The 20932-nt window shown below is 52.6% G+C and overlaps 2 protein-coding genes across 8 annotated transcripts in view; one reads left to right on the top strand and one right to left on the bottom strand.

The window, feature by feature from the left end:
* The window catches only part of TCERG1 (transcription elongation regulator 1), a 31122-nt gene extending 29424 nt beyond the window's left edge, over nt 1–1698 (top strand). For all 5 annotated transcript variants that reach the window (XM_080626984.1, XM_080626982.1, XM_080626981.1 and 2 more), the window contains one exon: nt 582–1698. In XM_080626984.1, the coding sequence (XP_080483110.1) occupies nt 582–783 (202 nt within the window). In that variant the 3' untranslated portion in view covers nt 784–1698. The remainder of the gene's footprint in view (nt 1–581) is intronic.
* Nucleotides 1699–4729: 3031 nt separating this feature from the next.
* Nucleotides 4730–20932, bottom strand: part of PPP2R2B (protein phosphatase 2 regulatory subunit Bbeta) — a gene marked incomplete at both ends in the record, with an annotated part of 61319 nt that continues 45116 nt past the window's right edge. For all 3 annotated transcript variants that reach the window (XM_080627234.1, XM_080627233.1, XM_080627232.1), the window contains 7 exons: nt 4730–5009; nt 5714–5805; nt 6131–6300; nt 10294–10458; nt 12092–12269; nt 19741–19853; nt 20720–20885. In XM_080627234.1, coding sequence (XP_080483360.1) covers nt 4730–5009; nt 5714–5805; nt 6131–6300; nt 10294–10458; nt 12092–12269; nt 19741–19853; nt 20720–20885 — 1164 coding nt within the window. The remainder of the gene's footprint in view (nt 5010–5713; nt 5806–6130; nt 6301–10293; nt 10459–12091; nt 12270–19740; nt 19854–20719; nt 20886–20932) is intronic.

The raw sequence follows: 20932 nt of genomic DNA, 5'->3' as shown, positions 1-20932 counted from the left end.
AGCTGCTGCTGTGGGCCTAGCTCACCAGTTCAGCTGGCCTGTGGCTGAGACTTCTACATCCAAATTCTAATTGTTTGCCTCATTTAGATACTAAATTTAAACCTCAAGGCCAGGCTGGACAGGGCTTGGAGCAACCTGCTCTATTGGAAGGTGTGCCTGCCCATGGCAGGTGATTGGAACTGCATGAGCTTTAAGGTCCCTTCCAACCCAAACCATTCTGTGATTCTATGTTTGGGGTTTTTTTGTCCCCTCTAGGTTTTAGCATTTGCATAGTTCAAGCAGTGCTGTACAAGGCCGTTGCAGCCAGACATGAGCCTTCCATGGTGCTTAATTAACAGCACAAATGTAGGTGACTTTTCCTGTGCCTAGAGTACTGTTGATGTGCCTAGTCCTGACCTAAAGCAACATCTTTCTATTTGAGAAGATGCCCAGGTCCCTGCAGCCTTTCCCAGCTTTGCCTTTCCTCTGTGCTTTCCCTTGGTGAGGGCAGCTTGATGCAGCTGCTGCCGGGTGCAGGGCAGGCTCCTGGGCTTTGTGGGTCTCAGCCACTCTGGAGTGGTAACTCTTACATTTGCTTTCAGATCCAAAAAGTTGATCCAGGAATCAGATCAGCATCTGAAAGATGTTGAGAAGATTCTGCAGAACGACAAGCGATACCTGGTGCTTGACTGTGTGCCGGAGGAGAGGCGCAAGCTCATCGTGTCCTACGTCGATGACCTGGACCGTCGAGGCCCCCCTCCACCACCCACGGCCTCAGAGCCTACAAGACGAACAACAAAATAGATACGAAATACTCTCAAGCCAAGGGTATCTGTTAAATCAAAAAGCTTGCATGAGCCATCTGTCAGGTTTATACATATACATTACCGTGAAAATATTGCAAAACCATCTGAGGAGCAGAGGAAGAAGCAGCATTTGTGAACATGAAATGGTCTCGGGGGGGAACCAATGACAAAACTCTACGTTAAAGGTATTTATGAGTTTCTTTGGGGCATGACTGACAAAAGTCTGAACGTGTGGCTGTATCTGGTAACCAGCTCTCAGCAGAGCCATGTCTGAAGCTGGAGGCGTTCTCACCAGTGTCATATGTGTGGGTCTTAAGGATGATCACACTTGTGGTTTGAGCTTGCACTATGTGTGTGCCACCAGCTTCCTCATGGTTACCTGTGGTCTCTGCTGAGGAGGTGCAGTGCTGTCTGATAGCTTAAATTACCCACCACTGAAGAGCATCTTCAGGAAACCCAGGTTTCAGTTCTCTGCTTGCTTTGACCCCTGTAAATGGAACTAAATCCATTCAAACCAGAGTTAGAACTGAGAGAGGAGAATTAGGACCGAGACCTTAAATCAAATCTGTTCACAGGTCTGCTTTATTCCTTATCCTGTCCATGAATTAGAAGCAAAATCAGGTTGCTCTGCCCAAGTGAAGATTTGTCTGATAATTTTTACTCCAAGTTGGAAACACTTGGTCCATAGCAGTGGTTACCGGAGCAGAACAGGACGGTTGTACAAACACATTTTTATTTACGATAAAGTGATCTTTACATACTTCTGGATTAGACTGTGGATTCCCCTCTGGGCAATTCTTGTAAACTATACTCCTGTTTTGAATGTTAAACTTGTGTTTCTAAAGCTTAATTTTGAAATGTTGGGATTGTTCAGTTTATGTATTTGAACTACAATAAACCAACCCTTTTTATATATGGATTGTACAGGCCTAATACCAATTTTTGTTGGATTTTGTTGGACTTGTGAATTTATGAGTAAAGCAAACAACTGAAGTCGTATCACCCATATTCTTGGCTGTGTTTGGCAGAATGGAGCCTGTGTCACTGCAGAACGTTGGATGGAGCTTCAGCAGCAGCAGGCAGGTCAGCACGCGGGCAGTGGTGCCAGGAGAACTGTGTTCAAGTTTAGATCTTGAGTCTTTGGCTTAAATAGGAGATGGTAGGGCTGGAGTGACAAAGTATTTCCTTTGATTTGCTCAGTACTTGATGTGGATCCCTGCCTCTACCTGGGGGCTGGGGAGGGATTGATTCTTCTATAAGAAATTGGTATATTTTTTTCTGCAGTTCCTGTTTTGGTGGCCAGCCATTGGGTCCTGCAGCCTGAGCACCAGCACAGAAGGTTGTTTGGGAGGGGCTTGTACTGCTGACACCTGAACTGGGGTGCTTGCAGTAAGAACACATCCCATTCAGGGCACGCATCCCTCCTCCCACTCCCTCTGCCAGGGAATGGGTTTCGTTTCCCTCAGCTTAGCAGGAAGCCATGCATTTTTTATGGCTCTTTTAAAATACGGTTAGCTTGTTCATTAAATGAATAAGATTGCTATTAATTTTAATTTACCTTGTTTATGGCAACCAGATGTTCGTTAACATTTATTTATCTGCTGCTTCTGTGCCTAAAACAATTACACCTGATGTACTGGGCCCCTGGGGTGCTGCTGCTGCAGTCACAGCAGTGCTGCTGGGGGGGCATGCTGGTGATGCAAAATGTCAGGGAGCCAGTCCCCTGCCCTGCAGCACCTCAGGCACAGCACCCTGTGCCCCCCAGGGCAGGGGCAGTCTGTGGGATCCTCCTCCCAAAGGAGTTTGGGTGTAGGGGATGCTCACACCTTTCCCATCACAGCCCAGTGGGGTTTCGGCACAGTCCAGCTCTCTCCCAGGCACTGTCACGAGCCACAAGGGTCCAGCAGCTCTGTTGTCTACAGGACAAGAGCAACAGCCCTTGTGATGGCCCAGAGCCCTGTTACTGGAAACAGTGCTGATGCCGGGCTATGGGGCTAAGCTCTGGGATGTGATAATGCTGCTCCCTGCGCTGGGGATTGCAGCTGGGCACCTTTCTGCACATGAACATCATGGGCCAGCTCAGGTGCCACAGTGTGGGACTGTTCCACTGGCCACATGGGGCTCAGTGCTCACTGACCAGCCTGGTTTTGCCATCTCCGAGCCCCTCAGGTACCCATCACTTCTGCTTTCCTGCCACAGGCTGCGCTGGCCAGAAGGGAATGTTGGAAAGGACAGCAGCTGCCCCCATCAGCTTGGGCCTGGCAGCACCCTCTGCCCAGGGACCTTCAGACACTGTCTGGGTGCCCAGGGCTACCGTCACCCACACGCGAGAGGCACAAGGAGCCGGACAAAAGGCACGTTTGGAACAGCTTTACTTCTGGCACCAGAGTGCAGGCTTTCTTACAGGAACCAAAGACTTTTTTTAAAAAAAAACAGTTCATTTGCTCTCGCCATTTTGTTTTTTCCATTTAATTTTTAAAAAACACAGTTACTCCCGAAAGCCTTCGCTTGGAATGAGGACACGAGCCGCTGCGCTTCCCATTTCCCTTGTGAGCACTCCAGGATGGCGGCTCTCCCTGGCGCAGGGTGTCCCAGTGGTTCAGCGCTCCGAGGCTCCATCCCAGGGGATGGGGTCCCCACTGTCTACAGCTCCCACGTGGTCCCCGTGCTCCTGGAGGAAGCAGCAGCTGGTGTCCCTGGTCAGGGTGAATCCTCACTCTGTCCCAGCACCAGACCCTGCAGGGCTGTGGGTGCTGGTGGAGCTGCTGCCACGGAGTCACCCCTTCAGGGCCACTGCTAAAGTGACAGTGTTAAACTTTATCATTGACTTTGTTCATTTGCTCTTTGCTGCAGGAGCAGTTCTCAGATTGACTGAGGATTCTGTAGCTCTTTGTACTGAACAGGTTTTTGCTCAAGTGAAAAAGGGACCCAAACAACCTGTGCCGTGAACGGGGCAGCCTTGCCATGCAGAGGGGAGGAGATACTGGTTTTATTGTTATCATTATTATGGTTATTACAACTCAGGCCCACAGCCAGCCTCTCTCTGAAGCAGTCAGGTGCTAACGGCAATATATGGTTGGATTCCTTTTTAAAAGGTCATAAATTAGCAACTTTAACTTTTTTAAAAGTTGAATAAATAAATAAATAAATTTAAAAAGAAAGGGAAAAAAGAGAGAAAGAGTCAGAACATGCAGGAGCTTACAACAGAACAGGTGGGAGTGACCAAAGCAAGAGATAAGAAATGCAGAAGAAAAGCCCAGGTTCGGTTTGGTTTGCAGTCAATGCAGGTTGGAAGCGTCATTTATAAAGGTATTCATATACCAAAAAAGGCACCACAGTATCTACAGAGCCAAATCCTCGGGAGCGTTGCCGTGGGGCGGGGGGAAGCTGCAGCACATCCCCCCCCACGCCTGTCCCTTGCTAACCAGAACTTCTCGCTGTACATTTGGTGTTGCTGTCTCTGCTGGGACAAACACAGAACACCACCGACAGAAGGAAAAGGTGAGAACGGGCAGCGGGGCTCCGGGCCGGGCTGCAGCGCAGCCCCAGGGTGCACCGGGGGCAGGTTAACACAGTCGGAGTGGGAGGGCTGTAACTGCCCACAGGGACACCACGTGTCCCCCTCCCCTCCTCATCCCAGGCCACTGCGCTCGTCCATCACAGAGGGCTGCTGCCACCCCCATGGGACACGAGCCCAGTGCACCCCCGGCCACCTCAATGCTACATCTTGGCTCTCAATGTGTGAATGGAGAGGCCCGGTGTGTGCTGGGGAGCCCTCAGGGTGCAGGAGCACTCGCCTCTGCATGACCAGGACTTGCAGAGCGGTAACTGAACAAAGAACAGGAAGGAAAAAGCGAAAAAACAGGAAAGAAAGAAAAGAACCGTTTGAAATCGTGTGTTTACTCGTGTTCATACATGAGACTCCTAAAGAACAACTTGTCCTCCTAGTTAACCTTGTCCTGGAATATGTACAGGTTATTGGTGGCTGCCACGGCGATGATGTTCTCGGTGGGGTGCCAGGCTGTGTGCAGGATCTTTTTGCTGAAGTCCAGGCTGTCCACGCTGATCTCGTCCTTCCTCCGCTTGCCTCCAACGCAGACCTTGCGGGGCTTGAGGATGGCGCGGGGTTTGCTGTTCTCCCGCGAGGCCTCCAGCGTCACGTCCCGCTTGGTGTTGCGGTCAAACATGCGGAAGAAGTTGTTGTAGGAGCCGGTCATGATGACGCTGTGAGGTCGGAGGGAGGATGGGTCACGGTGTGCACCCAGCCCAGCCAACACCCGACTGCGCCAGAAGGTTCAGCTCTGCCACTGGAGCCACATCCCCACATCCTCCTTAGCTCCTTAACCCAGGAAATGTGCACGGGGCAGGCACCTCCTCCCGGGACAACAGCGTGTACAGAGGTCAGTCTTTATGGCAAGGATTCAGCTGACCTGAACCAAATCGTTTTCACACCTTTTTAGAGGGAAACTGCCTCGTGATTAGAGGCAGCCTAAGTATCCAGAGGCATACTGAGATTTGGAAATCAGGCTCCAGGCCCAGTTGTGTCCCTTAACTCACCCCAACGGTTAAGAATAAAAAATACACGTCAACCCTGCCAGGCCAAGTGGTTTTGCACGCTGCCTGCTCTGGTTTGCTGTGGTTTACGTGTGTGGACAGTCATCACCCCCTCGGTTTGGCAATCTGGAGCTGAACGCGTCATCACCCTCCAGTGGGTGTGGGTGAACTGGAGACAGGAACAGAACCCACCCAGGGGAGAGCCAGGACCCCGTCAGACACCCCCAGAGCACCTGGGTGCGGGGATCCCATTGTACCCGCAGGAACACTCCATGGAGCCAGCCAGAGGCCAGGGAAGGGCACAGGGGAGCCAGCAGGCAGCCCTGGCTGTGCTCCCCCCGGGGCTGGGTGCGGATGGAGCCGCTTGCACTGACCTGTCAGAGCCGTTCCAGACGCACTCAAACTTGTCGAAGATGCAGTCGTTCTCGTAGAGCGAGCACAGCTTGCTCCGCAGGTAGTCATGAACCTGCCGGGGGGACACGACGTGAGGCCCCCACATGCCCCTGAGCATGGCCACCCTCCCGCTGCAGCACCAGCCTCGCTCCACATGTGTCTTTGGTGGCACCAGGGAACGATGCTCTTCCCCAACACCTGCGAGCACCTGAGCTCCCCGTCCTCACCCTCACCCCCGGGACATGGGTTTCATTTCACGCAGCCACATAAGCCCACATTTAACAGTTCCTTTGCTTTCTGTGATTTCATGGCACAATGCTCCCCCCCATCAGGTCAGCACCAGCCCTGAAGCGCGGCGTGGGCAGGAGCACGGCGGGTGCCCGGCTGTCCACACTCACTTGGTAGGTCTCGATGGGCCGGTTCTCCATGTTGAGGTCCCACACCTTGACGGTGAGATAGTCCCGGGTCATGATGTACCTCCCACTGTGGCTGAACTTGACGTCGGAGATTGAGGAGATGATCTCAGAAAAGAACGACCGGTTACTCGGGTCCTCGGGCTCCTCAAAAACTGCCGAAGAGGAAAGGACAGCAACAGCATCAGCTGGGGCAGCAGCTCCTGTCCCCAGCCCGAGCAGAGGCACCCACAGCAGGGGGGCAACACTCCCACCTCTGGGTGTGATCTAGACTAATATGGACAAACACCTGTATTTTAAGGACTTGGCACAATTCATAGAATCATAGAACAGTCAGGGTTGGAAAGGACCTTAAGATCACCCAGTTCCAACCCCCCTGCCATGGGCAGGGACACCTCACACTAAACCATGTCACCCAAGGCCTCATCCAACCTGGCCTTGAACACCTCCAAGGATGGAGCATTCACAACCTCCCTGGGCAACCCATTCCAGTGCCTCACCACCCTCACAGTAAAGAATTTCTTCCTTAGATCCAATCTAAACCTCCCCTGTTTAAGTTTGAACCCGTTACCCCTTGTTCTGTCACTAATGAAGAGTCGCTCCCCGGCATCCTTGTAGGCCCCCTTCAGATACTGGAAGGCTGCTATGAGGTCTCCATGCAGCCTTCTCTTCTCCAGGCTGAACAGCCCCAACTTTCTCAGCCTATCTTCATACGGGAGGTGCTCCAGCCCCTGATCATCCTCGTGGCCTCCTCTGGACTTGTTCCAACAGTTCCATGTCCTTTTTATGTTAAGGACACCAGAACTGCACACAATGCTCCAAGTGAGGTCTCACGAGAGCAGAGGGGCAGGATCACCTCCTTCGACCTGCTGGTCACGCTCCTTTTGATGCAGCCCAGGATACGGTTGCTTTCCGGGCTGCGAGCGCACACTGCATCCGGCTCATGTTCATTTTCTCATTGACCAACACCCCCAAGTCCTTCTCTGCAGGGCTGCTCTGAATCTCTTCTCTGCCCAACCTGTAGCCATGCCTGGGATTGCTCCGACCCAGGTGTAGGACCTTGCACTTGGCATGGTTAAACTTCATAAGGTTGGCATCAGCCCACCTCACAAGCGTGTCGAGGTCCCTTCTGGATGGCATCTGGTCTCCAGCCGGACATCGAGCCATTGACCACAACTCTGCGTGAGGCCATCCTTTGTTTTTAATGTGTGCAATAAGAGAAAGGGATCATCAGAGACCGATCTATCAACAGCACCACAGAAGCCCAGAAGATTTAGAGCCTTGCACATCACTGCTGCTCTCTAGAAATCAATGTGCAGCGTAACTGAAAGTTAATGTAAATATTTTATAGCCCCTGCAACCCACAGATTTAATTTAATCAGTCTTTGAGTAAATCAGTTTGAACAGTTTGAGGGAGACCGATGAAGTTCCAAATTAAATGTATTTATAAATTTGATTTCAGAGTAACATCACCTGGGGAAGGATGATTTTAGAAAGCCATCACAGAGATGCATCAAGAGAGATGCTGTGATGCGGGGACATCTGTCCAGCTCCTCTTGCACTTCCACAGCTCCCCAGGGCAGCACTGCAGGCTGCTCACACCGCTTCGCTTCTTTACTGGACACAAATCCCACTGCCAGCCCCGTGTGTCCAACGCTCTTCCCCCGTCCTGCTGGATCTGACCCCCATGTCCAAAGCAGGGCTGGTGGCTCTGCAGGCAGTGTGTCCTGCACAGCGCACCTGGCACCAGCGTTTGCTGGGGTTGAGCCTCCTCTTGCTGAGCCCTGTGGTACCCAACACCTGAACCTCTGCGTACAGCAGAAAACATGCCTGAAGTGCCAGTATCAATGATCTCTACAAATCAGAAATGGCATCGTCCACAGCAGGACCCAGCTCCAGGGCCTTTAATCCCCAGCAGCAAATCTGATGACACATCAGGTCTTTTAAATAAGAAAAGCAACAGCAACAGAGGAACTAAAGATCTGAGGCAGTCTGTGGAGAGCCTGTGAATGCCAGGACCTGTCTTTGCTGCAACCATCACAGGTTTGCTCACACCAGGTCTGCTGGATTCCTGAGGCTTGCTCTAATGGCTGCATCGTTTCCATCATGGATGCATGCCTGAGCTTATGTCAAGGCAAGAGGTGTTCAGGTTATAGTGCATGGGCAAGAGGAAGTTGTTAGGAAAGTAGAATTTTCCCTGCACCTATGTCCTTGCCCTCCGTTCTGGGGCTCTGATACTGGGAAGCAAAACCCCCAGATACAAGGGGAGACATTTGTCTTAGGGATACATCTGCAATATGGGAAAGTAAAACCTGTGAGCTGCCAGCTACCTCATCAAAGCAGCTTTGTGTGCTCTGGACCAAAGCTGAAACTCTTTTCAGCAGAGGATGAATGTTTGGTAAAGGTGCTGTAACACAGTCAGCAGGGAGGAGATAGAAGGGAAAGGTCCCTCTTTGGGAAACTTGAGCCTTTGGTTTCAGGAGTTTGGTACAATCACTCCTTAAAGCTCCATAAGGAAAAAGCCTTTTGCTATAGGGAAATAACTGCAGTAACTGTTATTCTGCCTCCGTTACCAGCTCCAGGAATCCCGATCTGCCCTTCGGCTTCCCTTGGTGCTTCAGCCAAGATGTGTGTTTCTTTGGGCACGTGGAAGCTGATGCTCTCCATGAGGCCAGCTCTGAGGCTGGAGGGAACTCAGAACATCACAGATCGCAGGAGCCTCCAGTGAAATGGGCAAACAAAACTGAACACGAGAAGCACGTAAGTATGAGCTGTGCCCAAGCAATGAGCTGCATCTGTGGGAGTTAACACGGCTGGGGCGTGCAGAGACAGCGCCTGCGTTCTCATTGAATACTGACAGCTATTAAATGTCTCCATCGGAGGATTTGCCTCCAAAAGGCAACACCACTTTTCACGTTGAACTTTGATGAACTGTCTCAATTTCCACACGCGCATCTGCAATACTGCAATTGTCTGGGGCTGGTGCTTCTGAGGGATGGAGGGAAATCAATAAGGAGATGTCACAGGAGAGGTCAAAGGGAGCGGGATGCGCTGCTGGGTGCCGTGTGCGGGACGCAGCAGCAACAAACAAAGGGAAAAGCAGGGAGGGCTCTGCCACTGGAGCATCAGGGAAATGGATTCTGTTTGCTCTGTGATTGTGTTCTGGTCCTCAGCTGGGAGCTGCCGCTGCCGGGCTGCAAGACACAGCCGGGATGCGCAGGAACAGAGACGGTTCTTTGCTCAGGGTTTGGAAAAGCTGCCGTTGGTATTTCCCATCTCCAGCCAGCCAAACCTCTCCCACCAGAGATGTTTCCCCTCCCTCCACTGCACCTCAGGTTAAAACAGGTCTCAGACCATGACCACAGCTCAGAAGCCCAGAAGAAATAGCTGCTGTGTAATTCCGTATCAGCTGTAGGAAACCCACATCTGGAGCACACCCCAGGGCTCTCCGGGGGTAGATTATGACCACGGGGCTCCAGGAGGTTGCACCCATGTTGTGTATCTTGTTCTCCTAAAATGATCCCACTTTGAGTACTGGAATCTCCTTCATTTCCCACAGGTATTGGCCATTTTCTGAGGAAAACCCAAACCAGAACAGGAGACACAGGAGTTCAGCTGTGCAGTCACACAGGAGACACAGGGCTTTGGCTGTGCAGTCACACAGCACAGCAGCACTTGTTCCTGCCACGTTTCACTGTTTTTAAGGCAGACACCAAATTCTGATTGACAACACTGTGCTCAGCACAGGAACTGCCACGGCCCAAAGAACAGCAACAGGTATCCACCAGCTCACCCACAGCTGCTGTGGGTGTTTGTGCCAGTGTTTTACTGTGCAGGCTCTGACAGGATGAGTGTTTCCAGCACCAACCTCTGGACACGCAGAGGCTGAGCAGGAACCGAGCTCCGCAGCAGCAGCTCACTCATCGCAGCAGCCTGGGAGGAACAAGGACCAGCCCCCCACATACCCAGCTCACTCCGAATGTTGAGGGGGCTTTTCCGCACATCCCGACCCCTGCGGCATCAACCACAGTTGAGAACAGGACACGGGGAGGATGGGGCGAGGCTGCAGGGTCTGTGCTCCCCTTTTCTGGGCTCTGTGAATGCAAAGAGGACCCTGTCCCACTGCACCGTGCTGGGGCTGGACTCACACTTGGCGTGGCGGTCACAGAGCGCGGAGGTTCGCATGTCACACAGCCGGATGGTGCCTTTGCTGCTGCTGTAGACGAAGGTGTTGCAGTGGTGCGGGTGGAACTCAGCAGCCGTGATCACCTCTGTCAGCTCCTCCATGTTGGCTGGTTTGATGTCCACAATGTCTGGCAGGGGTGAGTCAAGGAGGCCCCTGCAGAGCAGACCCCGCAGGTCCCTGAGCACCCCCCTTCCCCTCTCAGCCAACCTGGTGCTCCCGGGAGAGCAGCACCAACCTCGGGCTCCAGCCCACACCAGCGCAGGGCAAAGCCCACCTCCATCACATTTGCTGTTCAAGCAGGGACCATGAACCCCCTGTACAGCCAAGACCTGACTCTGCCGATTCACCCTGAGCCAGAGCAAACATCTACTGCAGGAACACAAAACCAAAACCCGGAGGACAACGACCAACAGAAACTGCCACAGCGCAGGGGTGCTGCCGGGGACGTGTCACTTCCAAAACGTTTCTCATGCTCGGGCTTGGGGAAGCACTGGGTGACAAACTGAGCTGGCCCTGTGGATGGTGCCACAAGGACCTGCACAGCCCTGCAGAGCATCCCAGTGCTGCAGGGGACGGATGACGAGGATCCATCCCGGCCTGACACCAGCAAGCAGCCACCAGTGGAAGCAGCTTCAGGTTGTACAGTGCACTCCAAACACCCAGCATGGGGTGATTTACCCACTGTGCAAAGGGGGAGAAAGAAACAGCAGCTTTCCTGACCCCCTGGGAAGCAAATTAAGAACCTGCTGTTCCCAGCAGGATGGGAATTCGCAAAGAATGGATTTCTGCCCCGTGGGGGGGGGGGGGCATTTCCAGCAGCCCCAGGGCAAAGCCTCTGAGGTGTCAGCCCAGCTGTGCTGCAGATCCACAGCAGAACCTGGGTCCCAGCTCCAGCCAGGCCTGAGCCAGCGCACGGCCCCGCAGGACAGCGACCACCCCCTCTCCTTGGCCAAACTTCCTGAGGTTTCACCCAAATCCAGTGCTCCTCACGTTCTTCCCCAAAATACAGCGCACGCTGCAGCCCTGCTCGGCCGTACCCATCAGCCACAAGTCTCTGACTGCTGAAGTCCTCTCAGGTGCCCAAATGTGCCCCATGCCCCATGTGGACCGCTCAGTGGGAAACACCATAAATATCACCCATGATAGGTGCCCCGTTGTTGTTATTTCTGATGCGGCTGTTGCAAGGGTGACTGGCAGGGCCTCATTCGTACAGCAGTGACTGGCAGCCTGTCACCTCGCTGCAGGGTATAGCAGAGACTGCACAATTAATATTGCCTCCCTCCATCTTCCCCAAGGCATCTGTCTGCTCCATCATCGGCAGACGCTGCTCCCGCCCGCCCTGCAGCAGAACTCAGAGCTGTGTCACCAGGCTGGAGGCAGCATCCTGAGGATGCCAGATGAGCCCTGCACACGCAGGCAGCGGCTCAGCTCGGTGTGACCCATGTCCTGCCAGCGGCACAGCTCAGCTGGGCAGAGATGAGAGGGAAGAGCCTTGGAGGTGACACCCGGAGACAGGGTTTCAGATGCGTCATGAACAGCACTGGTTTGTACTCCTGACCCCAGTGAGGCTGCCAGAGGGTGATGCTGTACAAGGAACCGTGACCGGCGTGCAAGGACAGGAGCCCCATCATTCTCCCACTGACACGTGCACGTGTCCAGGCTCCCAGGGCTCCTACACCCGGCTCACCAGCCAAGGCACCTCCTGCACTCCCGCTGTTGGCCGGGCTGTGGGGGCTGTGGTGTCATGCACCAAAGGATACTAAAACTTTGATTTGTGATTTCAAAGTTCCACAAGTTTATCCTCAGGTCATCCGCTGACATGTAGGTCTCGTAGTCGCTGTTGACAGAGATGGAGTTGATGTGGTAGGTGTGCGCATTGGCAAACACCCGCCGGGGGGTGGCCTCCACCATCAGGTCCATGGGCCTGAGCACCGGTACCTGTGACGGGAAGCAGAGTGTCAGCACCCAGGGATGGGTCCCGCTGCCCACTGGACCTGTGCCAGCACCCGGCTTGGGCAGGCACCGGCTCTACCACAGTGGGGGCCTGCAAGCACCGGGTACCCACTCTCCATCCCCCTGCCTCGGCACATGCGCTCACCAAAGAAAACCCAGCAGCTGTGTGCGGGCATGAGCAGGACAAGCAAACACAAAACCTTTCACCTTTGAGAGAGGCACCGGTATGGCTTGATCGCAGCAAGAGCCCCATAAATCAGGCTCAGGTCTGCGCTGCAGTGACTGCTTCTTCTTTGGGAGAAACAAACCCAAACCTACTTCTGCCTTGTTTTGTCACTGTTAACCAGTGAAATTCCTGCCAGAGACATTTCTAACAGACTTGTACATCTTGAGAGAGCCAGGGCAGCACAGTTTGCTGTTAACTTCCTTTGCATTTGCTTCACAGCAGAGTGACAGAGATGAGAGATGAGAAGAGACAGAGAAAGGAACACAGGGGCAGGGACAGATGGAGGGACTAGAATGAGAGCTATACATGTTTGCCTTCAGATTAATAAGCATAACTCTTGTAAACAGGGGATTGGGAGATGCAATAAGAACAGGGAACACAAGGAGCGGTGCAAGTAACAGCTTCAGACAGGACGCTATGGAGGCAGCCCAGTGCTCTCGGAGGTGTCAGTCTGTGCTCTTGCTCAGCAGGAAGCTCTTCCCTCAAGCTACTTCATTACTGTGTGTGTTATCTGTGCGCTGCCCAAAGAGATTTCCCATGGCTGCTGAGGTGGGGACAGGATTGTGACAGCCAGCGCCAGTGACACCAGAGCACAGGGACTGCCAGCGCGGAGCCGGAGCTTAATGTGACGAGCCTGGCCGCTAATTTGGCCTGACATAGGCAATGATGCATCGCTTGGGCTGACGAACTCTGCTCAGCCGCTCGGATGGAGGCTCAGGGATTGCAGGAGCCGCGCTGCGGGTCAGACCGGCACAACCACAGCACAGTGCAAAGGGAAAGAGCTCACGGTTATACCGGGCCGTGCACACACAAAACCAAGCGCAACGAAGGCAGGAGCCCAGCACCTCACTGCACCTCACTGCACCACACTGCACCTCACCTCACTGCACCGTGCCAGGGGCAGCTGGGGCTGAGGCACAGCAGTGTGGGCACCGGCATCTTCCAGCAGGATTCCCTGCCCCAACCACGCGGCTCCCACTGACATTGCCATGGCAATCCTCACCAGCACAGAGCTCCGCAGTGCATCCCTCTTTCAATTATGGAGCCAACCTGCAGGGCAGGCTCTGGTATTATATACACCCATTATTAAAGGGTAATTCAGTGTAACAAACCGCATCAAGTACATAGAAAGGCTGCCAAATAAAATAAACCACTAATAAATTAAATTACTTCTTGTTTTCAGGGCGGGGGGGGGATGCCAGTCATTTCTCATTTAAAACAGAGTATGTCTTCATTTTTCTTTCTGTCTTTTAGCAGGCACCCCCTGCAAAAGAGCTGGTCCCACGCATCCAAAGTGCACATGACACTCAATTCCTCTCTCCTTGTCTGGCCAAGGCTTCCCCTTTCCTCAGTTAATGAGGCACTAATCCTGCCTTGAGCTGTAAAATTCATCTCCTGGGTGGTGGTGGGGTGGAGGATCCAGGGTGCCCTTGTCCTTCCCCACCACCAGTGCTGCCAAGCAGAGGACCACAGTGCTGTTAACACCACGTCAGTAACTGCTGCTGCTTCTCTACTTTGCCCCCTGCTCCCATCAGGTTTCCCCTTTCATTGCCTGTCACGTTGACTGTCACCAAACGCTCCCCGCTTCCCAGGGTGGGGAAAGCTTCCCATAGTAGAGCTTCTCCTCACTCCCAGTGCTGTGATGAACGTGGTGTGAAGGGATGCAGAGGTTTGGTGCTCCTCAGGAAAACCTTATCCTCTGCGCAAAACACAAGTCAATACACAGGGAAAAGGATGACGGCTCAGCTCCCAGACGTGTGTTCACCTCTGAACAGGCACAATCCATCACAATCACATCACAATCACAGGCACAATCCAGCATGTGCCAGGTCTGAGCTTATCGGGCTCAGATGGTGACCGGTCACCCCAGCACAGCCCCGCAGCGAGTGCAACCCAACACATGCACCAAGGCCAAAGCGCCCAGGCTCAGCACCTCTGCAGGTACGTGCCCTGTTCAGCGGGACCGGCAGCGCTGATTCCCCTGCACCCTCAGCCCAGCCACGATGCTGTGAACCAGCGCTCAGGGCAGAGCTTTCCTCCCTCCTCCTGCACTTAAGAGCAGGACAAGCTGCCCTTCCTGGCATGAGGCACCAGCCCACCAGCCCCGGCAGATGCTGGCTCCGCAGCCCCGGCAAGCTGCAGGATTTGTCCAAGTGGGATTAGCCGCAGCCAGAGCCCAGATTAACCCCATCCTTGGTTCTGCAAGAAGGAAAATGTCACCTGGTTCTCAGTAAATCTGAGAGCACAGCTGGCTGCTCAGGGACAAACCCAGGGTCATCACCTGCACCAGCAGCCAAGCTCCTCCGCACGTGCTCCCCGGTGTCTGTTTCTCACCTACAAAAGGCACAATCTGCAACCAGTGCTGCCTGCACATGAATAGTTTGCAGGCAAAATGCACAGCAAATGCCATCTCCATGGCAGACGGACAATTTCATGCTCTTCAGGATTTTGTTTCATTGGACCTTCCCTGTGACATGAGGAAGGGACCTTCCCATGGAGGATAAACCCACTATCTCATTACCAGTCCGTGTAGCCGATAGAGCTCCTGATTTCCTCTCTTCCCCAGACATGTCCCTCCCTAAGCCTCACACTAACACCGCTCCTCCTGTCCCTCGTCACTGAGCCTTTTCATACAGTGAAGCAACATTAAACCTGGAGTCCATCCACGGGCCAACTGCTTGAGCCATCCTCACAAACAGCCCAACACCAGGGCCTGCTCACAAGGGGTTTCAGCGTGGGGATGAGCAAGTGTCCTTCCACACAGAGCCTCAAGCACCCCAGACTTCCCGGTCTCTGTGTGCTCTCATAGCGTGATAGGATTTTTGTTGTTTCTAACCAAGAACTTGTCCTGGTTCAGCTCCTGCGCTCCAGGGTCGCTGTCGCCATCTGCACCTGAATTCTGACACAAGTCTGCAGAAGCCTCAAAGAACAAAGAGCATTTTTCTTATCTGAAGTTCAAAATCCTGATCCCTTCATGCAAATCTCATCAGCACCGCACGCCCCTCAAACTTGTGATCGCTTGAACAGATCTTTATTAACTTATTTCTCCCTCTGAAAAAGAGCTCGTGTCAGTAAAATCCCACCAGGCGGATGACTTTTCCCAGCAAAATCCTGTAGAAGCAGAGCCATGTTCCCAAACACACATTCAGAGCAATCCAAACCCGCTGGATAATTCTGCTGGCACATTGTTTTTACAGTACGTCTAGACACAGATACCAGCAGTGCAATTGCTGCGGAAAAAGAGATGGAGAAAAATATTGGAAAGGTCAATTCCGGTCACCAGCGTTTCCGGCGAGTTTACAGATATTCCAAGGATGAATTATGAGTTTTCACCAGAAAAGGAAGAATTCAGCTCTTGACCTGGGAAAAAACAGACAAATGAGAAAAGCACCTCAAAGCTGCGCACCACAGGTCCCAGCACGTTCTGAGCCCAGCACTGCCCTGCCTGGGCACAGGGCGGGCGAACGTTGCACTCTGTGCTGCTCCAGAGCAATGTGAGCAGCTCATGGAAGTGGGAAAACCCTTTGTTTTTAATTTCCACGGCAATGATTTGATGATGATCATTTGAAATTGATTAGTTCTGCCATGTGCATTTTATAGCCCCAAAAAGCCAAATATTTCACATTACCTTGTCATTTAAATAATAATGCTTCAGAGAATGTATACAGGGAAAAGGCAGACAGATCTCTGTGCTGGGGCAGAAATGCTGCAGCACAACCCTCCTTCTCCAAAGCATCCTCCTTCCCTTTCCCTCTCCCTTCACACAGCCTCACTCAGGGCTGCCCGCTGTGTGCATTGGATGCTGTGGGCACACAGCACAACCTCTCCGGGAAACTGCTCCAGGAAATCCCAGTGCTTTGGCAAAATGGGAGACACAGACCCACACTTCTGATGGATTTGGTGGGATCGGGTGAAGCAGTAGCTCTCAGAGCGCGCTTTGTAACAGCCACAAGCACCAAGCACCAGGCATACTGACACTCATCGCACCCGCGTCGCGCTTGGCCAGGAGGGCTCATTCCTCGCCCAGGGAGGTGTTGGTGCAGAGCACAGAAACCCACCCCCTGCACCATGGTCACCTCCTGGTTCCTCCACAGCAGGGTGGGACACGGTCCTGCTGCCCAGCGCAGCTGGTCCCGGGGCTGGATGGGTGCACAGCAGCCTCTCTGCAGGGTGCTTCCTTCCTTACACACATCTAAAATGCTTGGGACAGAGATCAGCTACCCGGGGATGGGAAAGTTGTTCCCAAATGGTGTCCAAGGTCCCCTGGGTTTCCCTGGCACAGAGAATTCTGTGCTAGGAGAAGCGAGAGCCCTGACCTGAGCTCTGCCAGCCCTGGCTGTTCTTCCTGCTGTGATCATAGCTCAGGAGAAGGAGACGTGATGGACTACAAGGAATCCCAGTCTGACTTGAGCACCCTGTGACGGGGTTGGTACGGTGGGAGAATGCATCCCAGTGTTCCATCACAGCCTGACCTGCTGTGAGGGACCAAAGCAAACACATTCTCTATTTAGAGGGATTTTAAGCCTTGGGTATTATTTGTGTTAATTATTTCTTGCACACACCCCATGGCATAGGTACAGCTGTACACTGACCAAGGGGCACTCAAGAGCTCGTTGAGGCTGCTAAATGAGGGCGAAGGGCTGCAGCTATTAGACTGGAGGCAACTCAAGTAAGCAGAGCTCTTCTAATGACAGCAAAAGCCTTACTTTGCAGTCTGAGCAGAGTTAAATATTCCTTCTGCTCTATGTGGGTTAGAAAATTCTCAGAGAACAATGCTGATCAAGCACATTAAAACCATGATGACGAATGGGTAAGAGATGATTGCAGCAAGGTGGTTTTAACACCTTTTTTGCTCATCTGTGGTTGAAAATTAAACTGTGGATGGATGCAGCTTTACTTCAAAGCAGGAGCATCACAGGACAATTAAATGTCAGAGATACACCAGGCTGCAGCAAAATGGTTACAGCAATGTAAATATCTGTGTAAGTAAAATCATCAAAACATCAAAACAGGGGCTGGCAGAAGACTCCTCAATCCTCCATCCTCAGGGACAGCAGGCGCTGTGCAGGCAGACACTAATAGCCATAAACGCTGAGCACTTACACCGTGTTTTACCTCCTCCCGTTGCCATGAGGCAGGAGCCACATGTTCCCACCAGAGCGTGGGGAATCGCAGCACCGTATCTCAGGGCACAAGGGAGCACACCCAACTCCTCCAGCATCAGGAAATGGACTGAGAGCAAACCAAAGGCTGAAACATGAGGCAGACAGGGGACTCCAATAAGCAGTGTCCAGTGCTCAGATGTTCCAGTGCCAGTGGGACGGGCTGGGTACCCCCCCCACTGCCTGGGCTGGCCCCAGCCCCACTGGCAGCAGCTTCGAGCCCTGCTCCTCCACAGGGCACCAGCTGTGATGGATGGGGACGGTGGAACTCAGGCCGAGCACTTGCAAACCCCTGCACTGATTTTCGGCTCCTCTGCAGACCTGCAGTCACCAGCTGAAGCAATGGGATGTGGTCAAACGCAATCAGCTGACACCAACAAGCAGCAGTGAAGATGAGCAGGATGATTAGCTGTTTTCATAACCACGTCGCCCCTGCGCTCCTCTGAGGTGTCATCACCCTCATCATGAGCTCCCATTAACCGACTGCTGCTTCCCGATGGCAGGTCTGGGATGGGAGCCTGACCACCAGCTTGGCATTCCTGCACCCACCCAGCCCTCAGCCCTGTGAGGGTTGGTAACCCCAGCTCTGACATCCCAATGATGAGCAAACTCCAGCAATGGGCTGTGTAGGTAATGGGGTATCAGGCTGAAATGCTGCCTGAAACATAACAGCAGATACATTCATACATGAAATGAAATGTTTTCTTGCTCTGAAAAGAAAAATGCCTGCTAGCCACCAGGAACAACTCAGTACAGAGATGAGAATTAACTGCCTATCTGGGGTTCTCAAAGGCTTCATCTGCAGTGGAACTGGAAGCCGTGAAAGTGAGCCGAGGGTAATTGTAGCAACATTTATATATGTACAAATATAAAACCCCTGAGTACTCAAAATGCAAATTCTAAGAGGATGTGATTAAATTACAAGGTGGTCTGGTCTGATTAATGGCATCACAAAATTCCTGCATACTTGTCACTTCCAGGCTATGGGTTCAAGGGGTTATTGTCAAGCAGGGTGGAGCATGGATCCTCCCTGTTTGCAAAGGGGCAGCTCACTGCTGGAGCAATGCAGAGGGGGTCTGCAGTGCTGCCTGCAGCCACTGCCTGCACCCACTGCCTTCATCCCCTGCCTGCACCGACTGTGCAGGACCCCAGGTGAGCTTTGGTGGGATTAACAGTGCTTCACGGCTGCGGGCTGGAGCTGGCTCTCTCTATGCAAATCAGAGCTCGTAACCAGTTCTCCCAGGGAAGAGCAAACTCACTGGCACTGCTGGCCAGGAGCTGCCAGCTCCAGGGGCTGCCAGGCAGACAGGCACTGCCATGCCCCGGTGCCTCCCCTTGCCAGGCTTCCCGCAGCGGCCGTGTTAATGGGGTCTGTGCATCCATCCCCCCTTGCAGTAAATGGAAAACATAGCCCTGGGTGTTTACATTTGATTCAGGAGCTGCTTTTAATCTCCTTAGGCTGGGAGGAAAACTCATTTAGAGAAGGTACTTATGCTCCCAAGCAGAAGTTGCATTTGCAAGTGCACTAAGCAGAGACAGCCTGTTAACTGTCTCCTCACCAGGATGCTCAGGGCATGCAGGGCACTGCAGCAGCACCAGCAGCGGGCACTGGAGTACCTGACATGACACAAAACGGGGCGCTTGGTGGCACAACTGCCCAGAGCCAGCACCGCTCCAGCAGCAGCTCCACTCCTGTACCCACACATCAACCAAAGCTCTGAAACAGGGAGCAACCCCTGCCCTCTGACACTGACCTGCCACACAGGATGGCATTACCAGCGACACAGCACTCAGGTGACACCACCAGCAACTTCACAGAATCACGGCCTGGTTTGTGCTGGAAAGGACCTTAAGGTCCCTTAAGCTCCTCCAGCTCCAGCCCCTGCCACGGGCAGGGACCCCTTCCACTAGAGCAGCTTGCTCCAAGCCCCTGTGTCCAACCTGGCCTTGAACACTGCCAGGGATGGGGCAGCCACAGCTGGGCACCCTGTGCCAGGGCCACAGCTTGGTTTGACCGAAGACACTGAAGAGAAAGGCTCCTTCACAGCCGTGATCTCCCCAGACTCACTCGTAGCATGGTGATCATGGAGGGGTCTCGGAGACGGCCATCCTCATCCTTGAGGTTGTATCCCTCTGGTCTCTTGTCCCGCTCGCTGACCTTCCATAGCTTCACAGTCTTATCTGTGGGCAGGAGAGAGGAAACAGTCACAGCTCGGCACACCAACATGCCACGGCCACTCAGGATAGTTTCTAACAGTGGAATTCTGCCCTCTTTCTCACCCTCTGACTCCTGCACTGTGAACAGCCTGCAGCCATCCCTGTGGACTCCTGCATGGAGAAGCATCCACCCACCCTGTGCCACAACCCTTGAGGAAAGAATATCTGGGTTTGCTTTGAGTAATGGTGTTTTCCTTCCCCTCTCCTGGCAGGGGCTCCAGCAGTAGTTTATCATCACTTTCACCAGGTTTCATACAAACCCCTGCGATCCATCTTCATTTTCTCCTTTCCATGGCAATTCCAATAGAGTACCATTAATTTTGTTTTTATTAACCCACTTTACATCAGGGGGTTCTATGTGTAATGTTAGTTTAACAGTAAGAACAAAGCAAAACAGCTGAACATGGGAGCATTTCTAAAAGAATCATTTTTATAACCTGCTAGCATATGAAACGCCATCCCAAATGGAGAGATAATATCCCTGTTAATCAAAAAACTATTTAAAAATTCAATTAACAGAACATTGTGCTCTATAATTAATATTCATTGCATTTTAATGATTCTCCCCCCCAAAAAATTTGAGTTTAATAAGTCTTTGAATTTTATTACAATGATCAATAGAGTCAATCCTATAATACAAAGTAATTTGGTTATAGAAGATAATTAGACCCCTGCTTTTCCTTTGAAATAATTAAGTCACATCCATCTTTAGGTGCCATTCATCCCAAGTCATATTCCTGTATCCTCCTGATATTTATCTGACCGTAACAAGGAACTGCTGAGCTGAATGGAGCCGTGGCAGCACTGGTGCATGCCCAGCGGCCACATACCGTTGGTGGAAAGCAGGAAATAGGCTGCGTTCTGCTGCGGGAGCCATCGGATCTTGTTGATCTTCTCCTCTATCTCCAGACTCTTCAGGTAATCGAACTCCGGCTCGTGGCTCTGGAAGGTGCTGTAGACATTGTACTCTCCCCTGCGATGGGGCTGGTTTTTGCTCTGCAGGAAGGGCACAGGGAGGGATTTAAAGCACAGGGAGCAGGAGA

The sequence above is a fragment of the Psittacula echo genome (genome assembly GCF_963264785.1).
Source record: "Psittacula echo genome assembly, chromosome: 11".
Lineage (NCBI taxonomy): Eukaryota > Metazoa > Chordata > Aves > Psittaciformes > Psittacidae > Psittacula > Psittacula echo.
This window is presented reverse-complemented; position numbering and strand designations above follow the sequence as displayed.